The following is a 20,265-nucleotide window of genomic DNA, read 5'->3' as shown; positions in this document are numbered from 1 at the left end:
GAGTGCTATCTCCTGACTTATTTTCTTTTTCCTTTCTTTATCCACCTTCTCAAGAATAACTTGTATGCCTGTTTGAATGTTCATTGCATTTCCACTGATGGCATTCTGATGGGAGTCATTCTTGCCATTCAGAATTTTAGTTATAGGTGAGTCAGAGACAAGTTTCACTTTTCTGAGCCACATATAATTTGTTGGGTGTAATGTATGTAGTTCTATGTAATATTTCCAAGAATTTGAGACTTTCTTTGGGAAAAACTCAGGATGAGTACTGTTCTAGAAGTCAATTTAATATATTATTAAAATTATGTTACTTGGCCCTCCATTGTTGGAAAAAATCTTATTTTTCTACTATATGGAGTAATTTTTTAAGAACTTTGTTTTCTTACATATTTCTTAAGTAGGATTTGAAAGTAGCTCTTATGATGCTAAGGATTAGGTAATGAGGTTCTTTGCTCGTCATGTCCCAAAGCAAGGTTACATCATTTGTACCTGCTGTTAGTGATGTTTATAATAGTTTCAAAAAATAAAAGTGAATTTACTGGTAAGTAAATCTGGTCTAGAATTCTAGGTGTGATCCTTTTGGATAAATTCTCTCCCACCACCCCTTTTACTTAATCCTTAGAAGGCACAAAAGCCTTAATATATTATTTGTTTCTAATTGGCCACTGAAGTTTAGTTGAATTGCCATATTATTTTAATGTTTCACCTGCGTCATATATTTATTATAATATGAATGTTCATCTTGATATTTCAAAAGACAAATTTGATAGGAATGTTACATACTCAATTTTGATAAAAAGTTATAGAATGGGTATAAAACATATAATTTAGAGGTATGTAGTAGCAACAAGAAAGTGATGAAGAACCTAGATGCCCTGTATACCTGGAAGAAATCGTCAGAGGGTAGCAAAAATTAATATTCTAGAAATGGTGGGAAAATGAATGGGATTGAAAAGGGATATTTTGGAGTTGAACGTCATCTCAATATAATACTAGAATGTATAATGATATTTATAAAAATATGTGAAAAGAAATGCATAATGGAATGTATAAAAATGGATGAAAAGCAATAGTCATTGCTCACTGGCCTTGTAACTGTCCTCTCCTTATTATCTCCCATTTCCCATCCCTAAGTATACAAGTGAAAACTGAAGCATATTCCAAAGCAGCTTGTTCCCTAAGAAGGGAATAAAGCCGTGCTGGTACAATTCCTTTGTTCTAAGGACTGCTGGAATCTTACATGTTTATAAATTGCGTTTATAAGGTGAAACATTTCTCTTTCTTTTGCATAAAATCTCGGCATCACTGTTTGCTGTACAGTTCATGAATCTGTAGGCACTTTTATGTTTATTCCATTCTCTGTATGTTTTAAAAGTAAAATTTATATTTTCCAAGTGTTTAAATTATGTACTTATTTGGGGGGATAATGCCATGTATATCTATCTCTCAATGTTTTTAACAGCTCTAATCAATTATAAAATTAAGGTTTTTTTTTTTTTTTAAACTGAAGATTTGAAGAATTACAATATATGCTTACTTAAGCTTCTATTTACATAAACAAAAGTGCTTTAATCTTCAAAATACCTGGTTTTTAAAAATTGTAGCTCAATGTGATATTTAGATACTTTCTCACATAAAAGTTTGGTTTATGATTAGAGAATTTTAGGTGATTTTCTATGTGGAGATTTCAGTTAGCTATGTAACAGGAAAGATATATAAACTTGGATAAAAGGATTTTCTTTAAAAGTTGCTGAAGTGAAATTTTTCAGTTGAAATGAGTTTTCATTTTGGCAGTGCATTTTGTCATTCATAAAGGAAAAGTAATATAAGCATATATGTTTATAATAACATATATAAATGATATTAAAGGTAGCAAAAATCATTGGCTAACAAGTTGCTTATTTAGCAGAAGTTTTAAGACAGTGTTTGGGTTCTTCCAAGCCATGTTAACATTCTTCAGAAGCTTTTAAACTCTGAACACTTATTTAGAATGCTAACAGTGTTGTCAACTTGTCACTGATTATCTGTAGCTGGCATGCCTCTTGGAGTGGGGACAGACATTTGTTTTTCATGTGGTATGTCGGGAGTATGAACTGGAAAGACCAAAATCAGTAATAATATGTCAGCATGGAATTGATCGTCGGTTCTGTGAATCCAAGGTATGTTAACAAATCTGTTGGCAATATTATAAACATTTATGAATTTTTAAAAATGGGATATTGAGATATCATCTTCAAGTCAACTACACGTAGCCTTGAAGCAAACTGCAGTTTTTTCAGTTAATAAAATTATTTTTAAAATTCTTGGCCATTTTAAAGTATCTAAAATATGAGATAATTATTAAAACATACAAATTAAAAAATAAACAGAATTATAAAAATTATATTTTGCTTACATTTTTGCTGTTAACATTCATGTCATATTGCATTATTGGGATGTGGCTATATATTTATGTAGAAGATTTAGAAATTGAAACAAGGAGAAGGTTGAATTCTTCACATGACATGGTTTGCAGACCACTCTGGACATGCCATTTCTCCCATAATGTAATAGCAAGGTTGGTCATTTGCCAGGTTTCCTGACACCACATGTTATGCTCTTTTCACAACATTGTGCCACCTTCATTAAGGGTCATTACAATATCTTCACAAGGATTGCAAAAAGTAGATGGTAATCCCTAAAACCGCGTGCAGTGGCAATGAAATGCATAGTATTATTGTGCAATAAATACTCTCTCTTATGAATTTGGGGAGGGAGGCATTTTCTCCCCCTGATTTTGGAAGCGTGGTTATTTCAGAAAATCTGGAAAGCATGGCTGTTTCAAAAAAGAAAAATAACTTACCCTGGTTCTACAACACAGTGGTTAACAGCTTCGTTTTTCTTTCTAGTTCTGTCCCATATGTGTCTTTCCTTTTTTGTTCTTCTGCTATACAAATTATATTTGTTTGGTGTTATATTACTGTGAATTGAAAGTAGTTCATCCTACTTTTCCGTCCAAAAAAATCTGTAATGCATGCTTATATATTGAATTGAAGGAAACAGCTATATTTGGTGATTAAAATTATTTTTTTTCTTATTATAAACACATTGCCAGGCTCCACAGAATTGGTTCCTTAGTCATAGGTCAGGCAGGCAGTTTTTTATGGATAATACAAATATACCTTTAGGTGCCTCCCCCTCCTTTTTCTTTTCTTTTCTTTTTTTTTAACTTAAGGTGTTTACGTTGCATTAATTTTTTTTTTTTTTTTTTTTTTTTTGACAGAGTCTCGCTCTGTCTCCCAGGCTGGAGTGCAGTGGCGCGATCTCGGCTCACTGCAAGCTCCGCCTCCTGGGTTCACACCATTCTCCTGCCTCAGCCTCCCAAGTAGCTGGGACTACAGGCACCTACCACCACACCTGGCTAATTTTGTATATTTTTAGTAGAGATGGGGTTTCACCCTGTTAGCCAGGATGGTCTCGATCTCCTGACCTCGTGATCTGCCTGTCTCGACCTCCCACAGTGCTGGGATTACAGGCGTGAGCCACCGCGCCAGGCCCTAAAATTTTTAAAAATAAGTTTAATTGAGGCATAATTTACATACAGTAAATTCATCCTTTTAAAGTTGTGCAGTTTGAGCTTTGACAAATGCTGTATATACTTGTGTAACTATTATCACCAATGAAGATATAGAACATTTCTACAACCTTAGGAAATTCTTTTGTGTGTCTTTGCTGTCAGCCCCTACCTCAGGCAACTACTGATCTCCATTCTGCCACTTTAGTTTGTTTAGGTCTATTTTTGTCTAGAGGAAATATATCCTTATAGAGTATTGACTACACTGTAAGACACCTGTTTCTAGTTCTGGCTGTGCCACTAATGAGCATTTTCATGCTGTTGGGCCAATAATTTACTCAGGGCTGCCGTCTCCTCAAGAAGTTTATTGATGTAGGTGATACATACATTTTCTTCTAACGTAAACATCATAAAAATCTGTGTTTTAGGTGTAAAATAAAATTAATATGGATGATCTTAGATATCGTAATATTTACAGTGAATATACTTGTGTATGTGTGTGTGTGAAAATACATCTGTGTGTATGGAGTACCTGTAAGAAAACCTTACAACTCTAAACTCATACAATTCTTGTAAACCTGTGACACTGTTTACTTATCACTTTACTCTGCTTATCCTCTCTGAGTTTCAGTAAGAAGTTGTATATGTATTGTCTTTTAGACTTGCTACTTGCCTCTTCTGAATGAAAATGGTGCATGCTTACTTATTGTTTTCTAATGTATAGTTTTCTAATTGATAACACTTTAACTGCTGATTTCATTTACTGTTAAAGAATGAAATTAGATTTTTAAAAAATACATCAATAACTAGATTTTTTTGTGTTTATTTAAAGAAGACGACTTAACTGTCAAAATAATAAGTTGATGGTGATGATTTAGATGTACAATCCTTTTTTATTTTAGTTGAGTTGTATTCCTGGGCCTTGTCCAACTTCAGATGATTTGAAATATACTATGACTCGTTTAGCAGTGGATGGAGCCGATATTTATATTGTTGAGCATGGTTGTGCTACAAATATAAAGGTAAGTGTTTTGCTTGGCCAGTGTAGTGCTCTTTCCTTTTTACTAAACCAAACCTCTATTTCTTGAACTAAAACACACACTTATAGTTTATCATCTCACAGACTGCCACATAATTTTAGGAGAAAGCGTTCTAATTTTTACTCATCCATGTTCTCTTCCAGTATTTTTTTTTTTAAGGCATACTTTCACCAGTTATTTACTCTAACTGAGTTATTATAACACTGTTTTATGGCAGGGATATAAAATAGTAGGTTGCTTTTATATCAGGGATGTAAACTGGTAGTGCTTTTAAATGATATGATTTTTGAATGTCTTTAGGATTCATACATTTATATTTTCTGCCTGGCTCCTGAAAACATTTGTTTCCCACTCTTTTATGGATTGTAGTTTAAAATCAAGCCTTGTTAAGTTTCTATGATTTCATTATTTCTTTTGTTCACCTGTGGACTTCTGCTTTTTTCCTTTTATCCTCCTTTTAAAAAATTGTCTATTTTTGTTTTTATTTTGTTTAACTTTTCTGTTCCCTTCTTGTCCCTTTCCCATTTTTTTCCTTTTTTATTTCTTTTTCCTTTATGTTCTCCTTCCATTTATGTTTTACTGTATTTGAAATGATCACCTATTCAGTAGTTTTGGCTAAGCTACTTAAAAATACAGAAATTACACTTTCATTTCATTTTCTTCATTCAATTTTAGATGGGTGCAATTCGAGTTGCAAACTGTAATCTCCACAATCAATCGGTTGGGGAAGGAATCAGTGCTGCAATTCAAGATTTTCAAGTGAGACAGTACATTGAGCAATTAAATAATTGTAGAATTGGACTTCAGCCTGCAGTGCTACGGAGGGCCTATTGGCTTGAAGCTGGGTCAGCGAATTTAGGACTTATTACTGTTGATATTGCTTTAGCTGCTGACCATCATTCTAAACATGAGGCACAAAGACATTTCTTAGAAACTCATGATGCCAGAACTAAGAGGTAAGTGAAAATTTTAAGAATGGCAGTAGTCTCCTGTTCAGATGAAAATAACTAGATAATTATAGAGGAAATTCTACTGAGAGAATAGACTAAGAATATTTTAAATAAAGACCTGATATAATTGTGCTGCTGCACCTCAATGAATATATAAGGACCTAATATCTAAGTAAATTTATATCTTGTCTCTGGTGATGGTATAGTTGTTGGAAATAACATTATTTTCTGATGTGTTTCTAAGTCTATACCATGTATGCCAACAGTGAAACAAGTTTAAGTTACGGTCCCCAAATAACATTTTGTAAAGCACTACATTTTCTCTCTTACCACAGCTCTCCACTTTCAAGTCATCATTAATTCCTAGAAATCACAGTACTACTACCATCTACTGTATAAAACTCCTTTTATGGGCCTTCAGAACTGCAAGGAAGACTAAGAATACTCAGGCCTATTTCCTTGGTCCTTAGGAAATTATTATTATATATGATTTTAAAAGTTGCCAGCACCTCTTACTGAATCACTTCCATTTAAAATGACAGTATGACTTTTTCTATCCCCATCTTCCCCATTGTATATTTAATATATGCTAATTCTAAAAATATAGGAAACTATTAAACAAAAGAAAATAATGATCATAACCCCACCACATGAAATTTTATCTTCAGGATTTTGCTGTATTTTTTTAATGCTTGAAATCATCCTGTATATACAGTTTAAAATTCTGCATGTTTGTATTAAACTTACATCCCAAGCATCTGGCCACATGATTAAACATTTTATAAAGATCCTTTTAAAAAAATGATAATACATTACCAAAAAGACACAACATGTTTTATTTAGCCATTGCCCTTATATTAAATATTTAGATTGTTTCTAAATTTCCCATTATAAATGATAGAGGAACATTTTTGCACATAAAATATTTTCCCATGCTTTCTGGCTGTTTCCTTTAGATAATTTCCTGGAAGGGAAGATGAATGAGTTGAAAATTAAGACTTTTCATATGCATTCCCAAATTACTTGCCAGAAATTATTTCAGTTTATATCCCCAATGGCTTTTTAGCTAGTCCCTGTCACCTTGCACCGTTACTACGTTTTGAGCATTTTCTGATAAGTGAAAGGTGGCATCTCTTTATTTTGCATTTATATATTTCTGAAATTAATACTTTAAAAACCACATTTGTTAGCTGTTTCGATTTCTTCACTTGTGAATTGAATGTTTATATTCTGTGTACATTTATTTACTGGGGTCTTGGTGGTTTTCAATTTTTAAGAGCTCTTTATAGATGATCACCCTTTTTGTGATCTCTGTTGCTAGCATTTTACAGTTTGTTTTATCTTTTAATTTTGTTTTTATTTTCATATATGACTTTAATTTTACACATTCAGATATGTCAGTTACTAATTTGAGAAAGCCATTCTTTTGCTAGTAATCAAATAGCATCTATTTTTTTCTTTTCCTTTTCCTGGTTAACATATAAAACTCGAATCCCTCTGGATTTTATATGGGGTACATGTGTATATTATTCTAGGTAAGGAGGTAAATCGTTTTTTCTGCAAATACCTATTCAAATACAGAGGGAAAAATTTACACCTAATACATATTCATTTCTCTGTTTCACAAAATGTTTATTGTTATCTGTTAACTTTCCCAGAAGAACTTGAGAACCATTTTTCTGGTTAAAAAAAGAAAATCTGTTGAGATTTTTATTGATATTACATTAATCTTTTAAATTAATTGAGGAAGATTTGACATATATCTGAGTATGAAAGCTCATATATGAAGAATATTATGTAAAATAAATTGGATTTCTTTGTTATTTATTGCTCAGGAAGCCACTTAGTGTGAAACAAATGCCTGTTTTTGATTAGGTTAGGTGGTAGAGCAAGGTGGTAATGGAACTGAGGAGGTTGCTTCAGGTGACTCAAGTTGCTCCAGGTAGCTCATTTAGGTTGGTTACAGTGCTATAGTTTGTCAAAAATTGTGAAGAGTCTGGGGTTTTTATCTTTCTTACAAGGTAACAAGTTAGCTGTTACAATTTCATGGATGCTGGCAAAATACACAAAACTTCTGATCAGAGACTACATTACAGCAAAAGCGGTAGCCAGTCACGTGTTGGCGGGTTGGTTCCCTGTACCTACCAAGTAGAGTTGCCAGATAAAATACAGGATGCCCAGTTAAATTTAACTTTAAGATAAACAACAAAACACATTTTAGTGTAAGTTTGCCCCACATATTGCATAGAACAAACTTATTTTTGTTTGTATTTTATTCGCTAAATCTAGCAACTCTGTCCCTGAGTCCTAGAGGGGATAACGTAGTCCCAGCTACTCGGGAGGCTGAGGCGGGAGAATCGCTGGAACCCGGGAGGCAGAGGTTGCAGTGAGCCAAGATTGCACCACTGCGCTCCAGCCTGGGAGACAGAGCAAGACTCAGTCTCGGGAGGAAAAAAAAAAAAAAAAAAAAAAGTCCCATCATGATGAATATGTGCATAAAGTAGATTACGTTAAAGAACAGGAACACTGAACTTAGGGAGTCTTACTATTTTTATAGTAAGTGGAAGCAAGCCTACTCTTTCCAGAGAGAAGGATTACCTCAACCCTCAAGGTTGCTTGCTCCAAACACAACCCTGTGAAATAGGCTGGACAGAGTTTGCATTCATGGCATCCCCAGCACAGGGATTCCTAGGACTTATGACGATTTGCTCTCTCCACATGGTAACTCATTGACTTTCAGCTTTGGCTGCCTTTGTGCATATTGGATTCCCAGGAGTTTTAGAGAAAAGTATATCCATTTCTGATATTACTGGAAAAGCTACTGGATACATAGGCAATTAGTTCCGTTAGATTAATGTTTTTAAAAAATATGGCTCCCAAACCACTAGCATCAACATCTCCTTGGAACTTATTACAAATATACATAATCAGGCCTTCCCAGACCTCAATCAGAAACTCTGGAGGTGAAGCCCAGCCACTCTATAGTTCAACAAGCCATTCAGTTGATTCTAATACAAGCTGATGTTTGACAACTAGTGCATTGGATTATGCAAAGATAGGAAAGGAGAGCTAATGTTTGTTGTGTAACTTCTGTAGTCCAGATTTTGCATCAGGTGCTTTACATGTGTTATGCTATTTTATCCTCACAATGATCTTATTAGATGTATCATACCATCATTTTGCAGACGAGGAAACTGAGGCTTAGAGATGTTGACTTGTCTGAAGTTCTAGGGTTAGTAAGTGGCACAGCTAGAATTTGAACTCAGGTTTAGAGGACTCAAAGTCATGCATTCTACCAAGCTTTTGCTGTGGAAATGAAGTAAAAAAATGTCTATTATGTGTATAAGTTCTTTTGTTTTGATGGTGTTTTAAGATATCTTTGCTGCTTGACTTAATACTTTAAAATACAGAAGTGATTTGAAATGAGTAACATCTGACCAAAGTAACCTTAAGCTGTCCCTCATCTTAAGCCCTACTCATACATTTTTCCTTCTGTCTTCTCTAGATAGATGTTCCACTTCTAAGTTGTTTCATCTCATCTTTAATGTCTCAAATGTTACTTTTTAAAAGATTCTCCCTATTTTCTTTGTCACAACACCCTGTTTACCTCATAGCACTTAATACAATTTATTATTTGCTGTTATTTTCTTGTTTATTGTTTATCTTTGCCTCTGTATTGTAAACTCCATATGGATAAGACTATCTCAGTTTTGCTTAGCATGACACTAGGCACTTAATAGATATGTTCAAGAAATATAAATTAATGAATGTAAAATGAAGGTGATGATACCTATTCTGTCTCCCTGTGAGGGTCTTGAGAATCCAAGGAGACAATTCATGTAAAATGCTTAGAAAAATAGACTGTAAACGTGAGAGGATTTTATTAAAGTAAAAAAAAAAAAAAAAAAAAAGGAATAAAGATATATCTCACATATTTCTATTACACAATTTTTTTTTTTTTTTTTTTTTTTTTGAGACGGAGTCTTGCTCTGTCGCCCAGGCTGGAGTGCAGTGGTGCGATCTCGGCTCACTGCAAGCTCCGCTTCCCAGGTTCTCGCCATTCTCCTGCCTCAGCCCTATTTTTTAAGAAAGGAGGGGAGTCAATAAATACTGACAGATCTGTGAGTCACTTATACAGAACCCGAAGTTTACATGCATTTTTAATACTTTATTTGGAGTCCTTATTACAAAGGAGTAGACCTGGATATTATTTTTCTCTAAAATATGGAGTAGTTCATTATTTTAATTTTATTGAGAAATAATTTCTTAGTTGCTCCATATTTGTAATTTTTTAGTGTTTTAAATTTGCATTGTGAAATAGGCTCTGAGATGCTAAAGGTAATGAGCTATCAAGCATAATCTATACTAATGGTTTTTTTGGATTAATGTCTTAAAATTTTAGTTGTTTTGGGAATGTTTACTACATTGTAAAACTGGACTTAAATGTCTGATTTTTATATTTGCTGTTTTTTAATGCTTTGGGCTTTTTAATGTATGCCATATCTGTATTATTATTGATTCTGATAATTTCCATCTCACTTGCTCTGGTAAGACTATATGTTTTTAGAAAGGCAAATGATTAAAAAAAAAACACACAGTGGGAATAAACCTTTGTGTTTACTTTGTCATTTAAAAATATTTACAATTAACTTTAATTATCTCTCAAAAAGCTTTTCATTTCTTAATGATTTGTTTTTTATATTGTTGTTTTTTGTTTTCTTTTGGGTTCTGTTTAGGTTGTGGTTTTTGTGGCCAGATGATATCCTGAAGAATAAGAGGTGTAGAAACAAATGTGGTTGTCTTGGTGGCTGCAGATTCTTTGGTGGCACAGTAACTGGCCTAGATTTCTTCAAACTTGAAGAGTTGACACCTTCCAGTAGCTCTGCGTTTTCAAGCACAAGTGCAGAGTCTGATATGTATTATGGACAGTCTCTGCTACAGCCTGGAGAATGGATAATTACTAAAGAAATTCCCAAAATTATAGATGGTAATAAAATGTTTCGTCACTTATGCTAGTTGTTTATTTTCTTTATCACTATGCCATTCTGAGAGAAATTCAGTGTTAACTCTGTTCAACTCAATTTATTTTGTGTAATGTTATGAGTAGGGTTTAGTATAATCCACCTTTGTTTTGCACATGACTTAACTAAAGGCAGATAAAACTAGTGATTGTTTCGGAGTTACACGGGGCAGAAGTAGGTCTGCTATTCAGATCTTCTGTTGTTGACGTGGGTGGCTTTCCTCATGGAGTTTATTCTAAATATTTCCTTACATATTGTAATTTTCCTGTAACACAGCATCCAGATAAATACTTAGGAATAGCTGTGCTTCAAGGTAACAGTTGTTTCACCAGCTTGCTTTTATAGGAAAACTTTTGAATAGTAATATTTATACTATTGGCCCCCATGTTACCAATTATTTTTGCAAAATAGTTTCCTTATCAGTAAAATTAAACATGTCAAGAAAAGAACTCTGGTCTTAGAATCTTTAGCATAACTCTGCAAATACATCAGTTTGGTATGAGCAGTGAAGAGTGACTTTAAGTGTATTATATTTAGATTTACCTAGAGTCTTTTCTCCAGAGACTTCAGAAACAGATTTTCCTCTGGATTTTTTTAGTTGTGTATTCCTGTGATTCAGTGCAATATTTACTGCTTAAGTTGCCATGCTGTGAAGATGTTAAAAGCAGAAAAGTCTTGATACTTCATGAATATTTAGCCATTTCCCCTTAATTAATTTAAAAATATTAATTTACCTCTGCCTTTTATCAGTAGACAAAAAATGATAGGAAAGGGGTAATTTTACCTTTAAGAGTTTATCAGATTGCTTTCCCATGTGTAGAAGCTCTTAGAGGAAACAAACAGGTGGACTACATATGCTAAATTCCTGTTTAAATGATTTTTTACTGAGTAGTATAAGTGTGAACAAGTTATTTTAAGGTACTTTGGTAGGTTTGCTAGCATGAGAGCAGATTATCTTATAAAATCAGCAAACACCAAAACTTCCTGGCATTTAAGTGATAAGATAGATTGTAATAATTTAGCTGTCTTATATAACTTTTTTATGTTTGAATAATGTTCATTTTTAAAGGTTTACACTGGCATTTTCTCATTTAATCCCTAAGCTACCATGTAAAGTGCACATTATCCTTGTTTCGTAGGAAGGAAACTGAGGCCTATCACTGAGACTGAGTTGCATGAAGTGATACAGCCAGGTATGGCTGAGAGGAAACTAGAATCAGGGCCTTTGAAGCCACCTTGTTGTTCTCTCTACTGTGCTATAACTGGCGCTAATTATAAAGATTGCTTGATTTTCAAAGATTAACCATCACAAACTCAAGAAAGAATATTTGCAGGGAATTTATACATGATGAGAAAGGAGGAAAATAGTAAATTCTCTTCCTAACATTGAAAAAAGTAAAATTCTTATAATGTATAATAGGAAGCATCTGTATCTCTTGGTGATTCTCAGTGAACACTGTGTTCCTGTATCACTTAGAAGTGAATCAAGACCATTTTTTCTTTTGACTTTCATTGCTCTGTTTTACATTTGTGGTACTAGAAGTAAATATATTTTAGGTTTACGACTCTTACCCCTTGAATGCCACTAGAACTGCATTCTGTTCACAGAGATGTTTTCTCCATTAGTGGGTTTACTTTTTTTGGCTAAAGCTGGGATGGTAGGAGGAGAGGGGAAGTTGAGCAAGATTTATTTTTTTGGATCTAGGCAGCTATAGAATTCTCTTTTTATTTCCCCCAGCCCCTCAATGTAACACATCACAGAGCTCTTTATGAAACTCTGAAACAGTGGTGCTTCACTCTGATCCTAAAGTCGTTATTTATTCACAAAATCATGTATTGAGTGCCTTCTGTGTATGAGACATTGTTCTAGGCACTGGAGGTACATCAGTGAATGAAAAATGATACAGTCCCTGTCAACATTGAACTTTTAGAGCAAAAGGGGGAAAATGCTTAAAATAAGTAAATCCAAGTAGAAGATATGTGGTGTTCTTTGTACTATTCTTGAAAGTTTTTTGTAAGTTTGAAATTTTTCCAATAAAAGATTTAAAAAGAAGAAAAAAATTCACTGTTTATGGGCCTGGGATCTATACTTATGTAGATATATTTCTAAAATGTTTAACAAATTGCTATATGAAATTAGTCACTCGTTATTTTTACATGCCTGTAATCCCAGCACTTTGGGAACCTGAGGAGGGCAGATCACGAGGTCAAGAGATCAAGACCATCCTGGCCAACATGGTGAAACCCTTTCTCCACTAAAAATTCAAAAATTAGCTGGGTGTGGTGGTACACACCTGTAGTTCCAGCTACTCAGGAGGCTAAGCCAGGAGAATCTCTTGAACTCGGGAGGCAGAGGTTGCAGTGAGCCAAGATCGTGCCACTGCACTCCATCCTGGTGACAGAGTGAGACTCCATCTCAAAAAAAAAGAAAAGAAAAGATTGTACTTAAAAATGGAATAGATTGCCATGGTTTTTTATAAACTGCTTTTGAGTTTTGTGTGTTCACTTAACCCACCTTTTGTTTGTTTAGGTAATGTGAATGCCATGAAGAGGAAAGAATGGGAAAATAAATCAGTGGGAATAGAAGTAGAGAGAAAAACTCAGCACCTTAGTCTTCAAGTACCATTACGATCTCATAGTTCATCCTCTTCCTCAGAAGAGAACAGTAGTTCTAGTGCTGCACAGCCTTTGTTGGCTGGTGAAAAGGAAAGTCCCTCATCTGTTGCTGATGACCATTTGGTTCAGAAAGAGTTCATGCATGGGACAAAAAGGGATGATGGCCAAGCAAGGTCAGTATTCACTTAGATTTAGAAGCCTGATCATAAATAGGATTATAATTGTTTAAAATTCTGGCAAGAAAAACTTCTTCCCTCTCCATTCCTCCACTTTAGAAAATTGTTTCCTGTATATCTGAACATATTTTGAAATGTCAATTTGCTGTTGTCTGATTATAAAAGTCATTCATTCCAGATATGAGGAAAGTACAAGAAAGTATAATGAAAGTGGAAGTTTCTTGTCATCCCACCACTCAGAGTGAATCACTGTTAACATTCAGATATTATCCTTCTAGTCTAATGGATACTTTTTGTTCCTCCTCTTGGCACCTTAATAGTTGGCCATTCCCTTCTTGAATCACAGTTTCTTCTTGGTTTGATAGCACATTTCAGAATTTCCTCCCACTTCCTTGGCTATTCCTTCTCAGTCTCCATTGTCCTGTCCTCCATTTCTTCCTCCTTTATTTTTTCTCTCCTTTTATAGCCTGCCCTTTGTTGAACATTCTCTCCTTTTTCTCCACTTATTCTATATTATTTCCCTAGGGAGTCTCAATAACTGTTTGGTTTCAATTATGTTCTCTAACATCTTTTAAATGTAAAACTCCAGCCAAAACCTTTGTTCCTAAGGCCTAGCTACCTTCTTGATATATCTACTTGGATATGTCATGGAGACTTCAAACTCAACATATGAAAAATGGCCTTATTCCTATCATTCTTAACTTGTTCTGCTTTAGAAAATGGCACTACTACATCAGTTACTAAAGTCAGAAATACTGGGGTTATGTATAACTTCTTCCTCCAGTCTCCTTTAATCAAAGGCCCCTGGTATATTTTATTGGACAGGTTTTTAAAGGATGTGAAAGAAAAAAAAAAACTTTATAAATGCATTAGTGTCCATGGATTATGGTTAGATTACATTCTGGGGTTTCTTTCAGTTTTTATTGTGTTTTAAGCTACCTCAAAAATTTTTGGAACTAATGAGGGGTATGAACACATACTGTACTGTTTTGCTACTTTGGGTATTTTATTATAAAATTGTAGATTTTCTTTTATTTGTAAAGTACATGATTAAAATTACCAAAAGGATTTTTATTGATATTTCTTTTTATGCTTAGAGTAAATTTTATGATGTATAGAAAATGGTAATAGCTTTTCTTTCTGTTTTAGTATCCCTACAGAAATTTCAGGAAACAGCCCTGTGTCTCCTAATACTCAGGATAAGTCAGTAGGTCAGTCTCCTCTTAGATCTCCCTTGAAACGACAAGCCTCTGTCTGTTCCACCCGTCTTGGAAGTACTAAGAGTCTTACTGCTGCTTTCTATGGGGACAAGCAGCCTGTAACAGTTGGAGTCCAGTTTAGTAGTGATGTCTCTCGAAGTGATGAGAATGTACTAGACTCACCAAAGCAGAGGAGAAGTTTTGGTTCATTCCCATATACACCATCTGCAGACTCTAATTCCTTTCATCAGTATCGATCAATGGATTCCAGCATGTCAATGGCTGATAGTGAAGCCTACTTTTCTGCTGCTGAGGAATTTGAGCCCATTAGCAGTGATGAAGGCCCTGGAACTTACCCAGGTAGAAAAAAGAAGAAAAAGCAAACCCAGCAGATTGACTACAGTAGGGGTTCCATATATCACAGTGTAGAAGGACCACTGACTGGACATGGAGAAAGCATTCAGGATTCCCGAACTCTACCATTCAAAACTCATCCTTCTCAGGCTTCATTTGTTTCTGCGTTAGGTGGAGAAGATGATGTTATAGAGCATCTATATATTGTAGAAGGTGAGAAAACAGTGGAGAGTGAACAGATTACTCCACAACAACCTGTGATGAATTGTTATCAGACTTACCTTACTCAGTTCCAGGTAATTAATTGGTCAGTTAAGCACCCATCCAACAAAAGAACCTCTAAATCCTCATTGCATCGTCCCCTTGATCTGGATACACCAACCAGTGAAGAAAGTTCATCATCATTTGAACAGCTTTCTGTTCCAACTTTTAAGGTATAAACCAAATCATTAGTTTCCATCGATATATTTATTTAGAAAAATAGCTTTTTAAGAAATTATTTCATAATTACTCTCATTCTTTTTAGCTACCTTTCTGAGAGATAGACTTTCTGAAGTCATGGCTTTATGTATGATAGGTCACAGAGTTATTGATGAATATTAGAAATTTAAGTAAATTAAATTGAGAAATGGTTTATAGTTGATTGTCACTGCATTAATCTAATCAACACATATTCTGTGTCTGCATTATACTCTAAGATTAGGATAGGCCGGATGTGGTGGCTCACCCCTGTAATCCCAGTACTTTGGGAGGCTGAGGCAGGCGGATCACGAGGTCAGGAAATCGAGCCCATCCTGGCTAACATGGTGAAACCCCGTCTCTACTGAAAATACAAAATATTAGCTGGGCATGGTGGCGGGCGCCTGTAGTTCCAGCTACTCGGGAGGCTGAGGCAGGAGAATGGCCTGAACCTGGGAGGCAGAGCTTGCAGTGAGCCGAGATCGTGCCACTGCATTCCAGCCTGGGTGGCAGAACGACACTCCATCTCGGGAAAAAAAAAAAAAAAAGATTTGGATCAACTCTTTCTGAATTCATATTTTCTGTGTCTTAAAAATAAAATTTTGAAGTTTCTAATAATGTTCTTTTTATTAATTCATCAACTCCTTCCATGCAAAGCCTTCAATGTCCACTTACTTGACATTTGAGTTCTTATAATTCAGTATGAATATGGTTGTTGGGCATTTTTGTAATGTATTCTGAAAATGCATTACAGAATTTTTTAGGTAAGCTAAAAATACCTCAAAATAAATTTAGTGGTTATAGCCAATATGAATACTATACTTATTTGAAGTGTCTAAATGCTTATTTAATTATTCATAATTCAGATATTTATTATATAGTATTCTGAACAAGGCAGTTGATGTAGAGTGGTGAGGGAAATGGATATGGAGCTTATGGTTTAGAGGTGGAAGACTGACAATTAATAGATATATCAGTATATAATTACAAATTGAGAAGAGTCTATGATGATAACCAAAGGATACCAGGATAGAGAATAACAAGGGGTGGGGACACCTAGATTGTATTGAGATGAAAGGTCCATCTGAGGAGATAATATTTAGACTGAAATTTGAAGGATGATGAGGAATTGAAGATAGGAGGACCTAGGGGCACTGCATTCCAGGCAGAGGCAACCACCTTCCTAAAGCCCTGAAGAGGGAAAGAGGTCAGCATGCCCGAGAGATAGTGAGTGGGGAGACTTGCTCATAATGAGGCTAGAGACCTAAACAAAGGTCAGATCATTCAGAGCTTATAGACCATGGCATCAGGAGTTTGAATTTTATTTTAGTTTCATTTATTAACTCTTCAGAGTTTTAAGGAAATATGATCTCATGTACTTTGAACACTAAGTAGAACTGAATTGTCATTAAGCAAGAGAGGAATTGGGGTGATCACTTAGGAGATGTCACAGTAGTCTGTGCAAGAAATGACCAGGGCTTGGATGTAAACTGTATTAGTAAAGATGGGACACAAAACATGGAGTTGAATATTCTCATAGATTATGTAGGCATTTGAATAATACTTATTGAAGGAAGAAGAAACATTAGTGACAGTTGCAAAATTTTGTTTTTAAGGTTGTACTATTTTCTTATCTTGCCCAAAACCAGTTGCCCATGCTAAGCTTTCAAAATGTCCTTTTTAGTCCATGTGGAAATATGTTGATATATGAATTTTCCAGTGTAAAACTGAATGGCCTTTGTGCAGAATAATACTTGGGAGGATAGAATTATTTCAGTATTTTAAATAAATCTTTCTAGTTTGATTAGGCAGTCAAATCTCTAGAGAAGACAGGTCAAGGAATTAATATTTTTAGAAAGCTTCAAAAAAAGAACATCAGCCGTTATCAGAAAGACAAAAAAATGACATGTATTGGCGAGGATGCAGAGAAAAGGGAACAACTGTGCACTGTTGGTGGAAATGTAAATTAGTGCGGTCATTATGAAAAACAGTATGGAGATTCCTCAAACAGTTAAAAATAGGATTCCATATGATGCAGCAATCCCACTACTGGGTAATATCCATAGGCAATTAATTCAGTTTATTAAAGAGATGTCTGTACTCCCATGTTAATTACAGGACTATTCACAATAGCTAATATATGGAATCAACCTAAATGTTCATCAATGAATGGACAGATAAAGAAAATGTAGTATATATACACAATGAAATACTATTCTGCCATGAAGAAGGAAATCCTGTCATTTGTGACAATAGGATGAATCTGGAGGGCATTATGTTAAGTGAAATAAGTAAGGCACTAAAAGACAAATACCTCATGATTTCACTCATGTGGAGTCTAAGCAAGCTCTTACAGATGTAGAGAGTAGAATGGTGGTTACCAGAGGCTTGGGTAGTTGGGGGGAAAAAAAAGTGACCTGGGAGGTAAGAAAGTTATTTTTTGCCATTAAGTCTAAATAACTGACTAGCATTTATAAAGGTTCAATTTGGTTAGTCAGGTTCATTTATTTGTTTTCCATGTTATCATTTATGGATATAAAATATAAGAATAGTTTTTGCTATAGTTTAATGTTTCTGTGACTCTCTTTCCCACTTAAAAGTTGGTTGTGCTAGGAGAAGACTAAAATTAACTTGAGAAAAAACTCAATTTGAAAAGAAACTCTGGAGGAAAGACATTTGAAACACTTGCTTTTAAGTTTCAGTTATAGTCTTTTACCCTCACAACCCTGTTCTGCCATTTATTTGAATCAACAAAGTGAAACTGCCAATTGAATATATTCTTTGATTTGTTCAGTTTGTCAAACGTTTATATCAAATATCTCAAAATCATATTAGGTAATTCAGATATTTACATATATCAGTTGATATAAAATTAGAGAAATATATAAAAAAATCTAGACTATAGTATTTTATATTCTAGGTTATCAAGCAGGGGCTCACAGCTAATTCTTTGCTAGACAGAGGCATGCAGCTTTCAGGATCAACTTCAAAGTAAGTAAAAATAACATGCTTTTAAAGTGTATTCCTTGATTATGAGATGGGTAGAGTTTATTCTGAATAATAATCATTCTTTATTTGAGTATGAACTTTATATTAAGAATAAATTACCAAAATAATTCAGCTCTTTTGCCTGGGGCTTTGGCTACATTTATAAGTAGTCAGTAGCATTTCTATTAAACATGCTATAACTTGGCATATCAAAATTGGTGACTAATAAGAATTCAGTATCATATTTTTCGTAATTTGCAAAAGGTACATCAGGTAAATATATTAACATTTTTTTCTCATTTGATGTATTAGCCATCTTTGATCAATTAGCATTTTAGTACTTCTTTTGGCCTTTGAAAAGTCTTTGGGACATAAAATGTCAAGTCCAGGCCAGGCACAGTGGCTCACACCTGTAATCCCAGCACTTTGACAGGCCATGGCTGGCAGATCACTTGAGGCCAGGAATTCGAGACCAGCCTGGCCAACATGGTGAAACCCCATCTCTACTAAAAATACAAAAAAAATTAGGCATGGTGGCTCATGCCTGTGATCCCAGCTACTTGGGAGGAGGAGGTTGCAGTAAGCCAAGATCACACCAATGCACTCCAGCCTAGGTGACAGAGTGAGACTCTATCTCAAAAATAAAAACAAAAAAAAGTCCAATTCCATAAAATTTATGGTTGTAATGAATGCATGTGTTCACTCATTAAGGAAGCTCTAACTTCTAATTCATGGTCTTTTTAATGTATGATTTGCTTGTTAAATTGTGTAGTACTCCATATACTCCTTTGGAAAAAAAACTCGCTGATAACACAGATGATGAAACATTAACAGAAGAGTGGACCCTGGATCAACCAGTGTCCCAGACCAGGACAACAGCCATAGTTGAAGTAAAAGGAACTGTTGATATTGTTTTGACTCCCCTGGTGGCTGAAGCTTTAGACAGGTATTGATTTTGTCTAGAAATACAACTATTGCTTTATACAATGATTACTCTGTGATATAAGTATATGTGATATGATATGTTCATATAGAAGATTGTTGATAGTTATAAGTATATGTGATCTATGTTCATATAGAAGATTATTGATAGCTATTTTGATTGAATAAAAATGAAAATATGCTTAAAGAGGTCTGTGTTTCAGTTATCATTTGCTACTTTCTCAGCCTAAATAATTACAGTTGTCCCTCTGTATCTGTCGGGTATTGGTTCCAGAACTGCTGTGGATACCAAAATCCACAGATGCTCAAGTCTTGCCATTTGGTCTTGTGGAACCTGCGGATTAAAAAAGCCAACCTTCTGTATTGGTGGGTTCTGCATCCCATGAATACTGTATTTTGAATACTGTATTTTCAGTCTGAGCTTGGTTAAATGTGTGGATTTGGAACCCACAGATGTGAAGAGCTGACTGTATATTCAAATTTATTATTATATTGCCATAATATAATAATATTACATATTATATAAAACTGACATGAATAAAAATGAGAATAGAACATAATGGAAGTGGTGTAGAAGCAGTTGGAAAGAGAAAAGGGGTTCAGTGGAGATGAGCTTTCATGAAAATCTTCCTTTTCCTGCAAAAGCCCATAATTTTTCTTTGATAACTTATACTATTAAGATTCTTATGATATGTCATATAAATGAAGAACACAGGAAATATTCTTCAGAAGTTTGTTAAAGAAAAGATCATTGCCCAATGTGGAACACTTCTTCTTGGGGTGAGGGTGGTGATGGTGGGGATAACCTCAGAAATGTTTCCCTTGTATAATTTCTAAATATGTGGCTTAGACATTCTCATTTCAATGTTGAGCGATTGTTGTACATATTCAGATGGTGCTATGTTTCATGATATGTTTACATAAACTAAGTTGTAGGATTAGTGACATTTAAATATTTCATTTACTG

At 34.5% G+C, this 20,265-nt stretch overlaps 1 protein-coding gene across 14 annotated transcripts in view; it reads left to right on the top strand.

Annotated features, from left to right (window-relative positions):
• KIAA1109 (KIAA1109 ortholog) overlaps positions 1–20,265 on the top strand; it is a 215,935-nt gene that overhangs the window by 73,117 nt on the left and 122,553 nt on the right. For 13 of the 14 annotated variants that reach the window (XM_021938761.2, XM_021938762.2, XM_021938768.2 and 10 more), the window contains 8 exons: positions 2,031–2,159; positions 4,456–4,575; positions 5,269–5,549; positions 10,280–10,530; positions 13,095–13,353; positions 14,506–15,343; positions 18,289–18,359; positions 19,129–19,302. In XM_021938761.2, coding sequence (XP_021794453.1) covers positions 2,031–2,159; positions 4,456–4,575; positions 5,269–5,549; positions 10,280–10,530; positions 13,095–13,353; positions 14,506–15,343; positions 18,289–18,359; positions 19,129–19,302 — 2,123 coding nt within the window. Of the gene's footprint in view, positions 1–1,134; positions 1,265–2,030; positions 2,160–4,455; positions 4,576–5,268; positions 5,550–10,279; positions 10,531–13,094; positions 13,354–14,505; positions 15,344–18,288; positions 18,360–19,128; positions 19,303–20,265 lie in introns of those variants that run through there. The other variant, XM_021938771.2, reaches the window with a different exon arrangement.

This window comes from Papio anubis, chromosome 3 (assembly GCF_008728515.1).
Source record: "Papio anubis isolate 15944 chromosome 3, Panubis1.0, whole genome shotgun sequence".
Lineage (NCBI taxonomy): Eukaryota > Metazoa > Chordata > Mammalia > Primates > Cercopithecidae > Papio > Papio anubis.
Note: the sequence above shows the minus strand (reverse complement) of the source record. Positions and strands in the feature narration are given on the sequence as shown.